Raw genomic sequence first — 3,097 nt, 5'->3', positions numbered from 1 at the left:
TTCGTATTCAAAATTGAATAAAATCACAAACCAAAACAAAAACCTACTATTTTTTCACACAATCGACTTGATTGGTTATCAATAATACGGTTTCTTTAATCAGTAATGAATCATGTAAAAAATCAGTGTATTATAAAAAACTCTGCAAACGTTAAATAAATGGAAAACCCGTAAACCCACGAAAAGGTGGATGAAAAAGTGTATGAATATGAATGTCAAATTAACGAGAAAAATATGATTTTTTTTTAGTGTAATTTGTTTCGTTCGAATGTTGATCATATTTTCGACTTAAAAATAGGGGGCGAGAGATTTCTTTAATTTAAAAATAAATTTATAATTGTCTCTTTAATCACATTATTTGGATCAATTAATTTAAGAGTTGATGGAATGTTTTTCGATTTTTCGTTTTTCTTTTGGGTTTTCCAGTGAACCTCCATCATCTATATATAAAGAAAGTTGGGTTCGATGAGAATGAAAGTTATGGTAAGACAACATATTCATCCTTGGATCAATTTTAATTGAAGATCAACAATGATAAGATGCACCAAATCAATTCTCGTATCAACAATGATATACGTACAATGACGTGAAATATTCTCAAAGCTAAAAAGTGTTTTTATCTTTTTTCTCCTTTTCTCAAGCTTCTCTTAGCACAATATTTATTTTTGATTAATGATATTCACATTTAATACCCTTTCATTAAGTTATTTCAACATACTCATGGACTCTCTAATAACAGCTTTTCATTTCCTCCTTATGGTATACCTCTATGATAATTGCACAAGCATATAAATGCACGTAAACATGAATTAAATAAATTTAAAATAAAGGAAAATCTAATATATCTTAATTTCATTAGTGAGACGTTTGATTTTGTGTCCCTCAGTGTCCTATTATTCAGCATTGCAAGCACCGACACACGCTGCTTTGGAGATAATGTGGATGCAATCGAGATAAACAGTCCTTAGAAAGATCTGATTCAGACAGATAGACAAATACTTGAACAGTACACTGTTAAGTTAATTACTTCATTGAAGTTGAAAATATATGCTCACCCCTTCCCTTCAGGAAAGAAAGAAAAACAAACTTCTGTAGAAAGAAAGAAACCAAAACACACATAAACCTACAAAGCCTGAGAAAGATACAACACGCAATGCGAATGAAGAAACATACTCATTTGGCCTCAAAACCACCACTGCACCACTGGGTAATGCATAAGAACCATCACTAACATAGTTTTCGGAATGCCAGTCGGAGGTTTCACTCTCTTGATATCAAAATTAGGATCATCGTTTGTGGGGCAATGCTGAATAAAACGTCCTGGTAAAGGGGATTATATAAATTAAATGGTTACTTATAAGTTTCTCAGTTCAAAAATGACAGACTGATCTATCTCCGGCTTTTGCTAATTTCCTAATAGAGTAAGCAGCAGCAAATCAAGACCAATGAATCTACCTGGGGTTTTGCATCTGTGGCATACATAGCCTGGAGGTGGTGTTTTTTTCTACAAAGCCGCCACCCCAACCTAAATATTCAAAAGTGAGATTCAGTTTTCAAAAGCACAATTGCAACATAAGCATGAATATAACAGAGACATTAGATTTTAATTTGCTTTTAGATTTAAACAGTAACAGGTATTCTATTTCTACGTTCTTTCGTACTGTTTTTATTTTACAACAATTCTTAGTTGATGGAGCAAAGCAAGTACATTCTCTCCTTCATGTGTCAAGTCTGTGATTAACATACCATCTCACCTCACAATGGAGAATGAGACCAGATGTATAACATATACATTAGTACGTTACTAAATGGTTGAATCAGCTATATATCAAGAAAATAGGAAAGCAAAAAGATAGTTACCAAAAGCACGCCACGCCCAAAGCCTTCAAAATTTTGGCTGCATGTTAAGAAGCCATCATAAATCCCCCACATGAAAACAAATAATCACAAGAAAGGAGGCTAAAACTCAGAGGGAGATCTCACTGCTGCCAATCCAAGGCTGGTGTATCAATTAAGGCCTGAATTTTGCTGTCTTCGTCAGCTTTACCAGGCGCAGGAGCATCCTGAAGTTGATTGCAAGATGCAATTGGCACAACTTCAGGAATTTCGTACAAGTCGTTTCCAAATTCATCGTAATCTGAACCATCAAGCTGTAAAACCCCAAAAAAGTTCATGCATTATCGTCCCTAGGTGCTGAGTGTGTAATCCTGATACATTACAACCAAGTTCCTAAAACATTATAGCTAGACAAACCTTATCTAGTTGGGAAAGTTACTCTTTGCTAATTGCACACTCTCCCGCTCATTAACCATGGTTAGCCTGCAGTGCAAATCACAAACAACTCAACTAATGCCCTAGCACTCGACTCGCATAAAAATTTAATATTAGCAAGACGATTACCATTAGCTTTTGGAGATGATGATGCATCTTTCGGTTCTTCCATTTCTGATATCAACTCTGGTTCTCCAGTAGGCTCGGTACCACTACCATTGCAGTACAAAAAATGGAACCTCTTGTTTCTAGGATTATTTTTGGAATAGAATATCAGATTGCTGGAAAACAAAGGTGCAACCTGATCTTCCACCCCAAAATCATCATATGGCAGAAAAAAGTCATCTGTTTCAACACTGGTGCAAACTTCAGTAGAATGTAAGGATTTTGTAAACGGTTGCAGAGACTCACCTGCACATGGAGCGGTGGTGGTTGTTGGTGGTGTCGGTTTCTGAATCCTGGCACTCTGGTTCTGAAGAACAACAGAAAAAGAATATAAATTACAAAACAACATAAATAAATGAATGAATTCATGATTGTAGCCATGTAAGTTGCAAAGGAACACGGAAGAAAGATAAAACTGCTGAGAAACATGCACATTCATGTGTGAATAGAGATATCAAAACAACCTTAAATTCAGCATTTAATGATTTATGGTTCCAAGATATGGTTCAAATTAGTTATGCATCTCCAAGAACCAGAAACTTAAATAGCGAAAGAACCATATGTCGCAATTCAGGCATCTCATACAACATGCAAAACATCTAAATATATAGCTGACATAGATAGACAAATGATCAAGAAAAAAGACATTTAATGCACCAGA

At 34.9% G+C, this 3,097-nt stretch overlaps 1 protein-coding gene across 3 annotated transcripts; it reads right to left on the bottom strand.

The window, feature by feature from the left end:
* Nucleotides 1–1,008: 1,008 nt before the first annotated feature.
* On the bottom strand, nucleotides 1,009–2,910 carry LOC112505461. Of its 3 annotated transcripts, XR_003068402.1 has the most exons (7): nucleotides 2,683–2,737; nucleotides 2,401–2,483; nucleotides 2,254–2,319; nucleotides 1,984–2,150; nucleotides 1,861–1,897; nucleotides 1,456–1,525; nucleotides 1,009–1,320 (listed from the first exon to the last, which is right to left on the bottom strand). XR_003068402.1 is itself a non-coding variant. In XM_025109367.1 (4 exons), the coding sequence occupies exons 1-3, from the start codon at nucleotides 2,873–2,875 to the stop codon at nucleotides 2,315–2,317; spliced, it is 414 nt and encodes a 137-aa protein (XP_024965135.1). In that variant the 5' UTR covers nucleotides 2,876–2,910; the 3' UTR covers nucleotides 1,917–2,150; nucleotides 2,254–2,314. The 3 variants fall into 3 exon arrangements, 1 of the variants encoding a protein (XP_024965135.1); XR_003068401.1 differs by lacking the exon at nucleotides 2,683–2,737 and having other exon boundaries at nucleotides 2,401–2,676; XM_025109367.1 differs by lacking the exons at nucleotides 1,009–1,320; nucleotides 1,456–1,525; nucleotides 1,861–1,897 and having other exon boundaries at nucleotides 1,917–2,150; nucleotides 2,401–2,616; nucleotides 2,683–2,910.
* Between the last annotated feature and the right edge of the window lie 187 nt (nucleotides 2,911–3,097).

The sequence above is a fragment of the Cynara cardunculus genome, unplaced genomic scaffold, assembly GCF_001531365.2.
Source record: "Cynara cardunculus var. scolymus isolate 2C unplaced genomic scaffold, CcrdV1 Un_Scaffold_11229, whole genome shotgun sequence".
Classification (NCBI taxonomy): Eukaryota; Viridiplantae; Streptophyta; class Magnoliopsida; order Asterales; family Asteraceae; genus Cynara; species Cynara cardunculus.
The sequence above is the reverse complement of the archived record's forward strand: the minus strand, read 5'-3'. Positions and strand labels throughout refer to the sequence as shown.

Coding starts and splice junctions, on each gene's coding strand:
- LOC112505461 (XM_025109367.1), bottom strand. CDS start 2,875: ATGAATGTGCATGTTTCTCAGCAGTTTTATCTTTCTTCCGTGTTCCTT. Junction 2,617..2,682: donor CACCACCGCTCCATGTGCAG/GTGAGTCTCTGC, acceptor GTGTTGAAACAG/ATGACTTTTTTCTGCCATAT.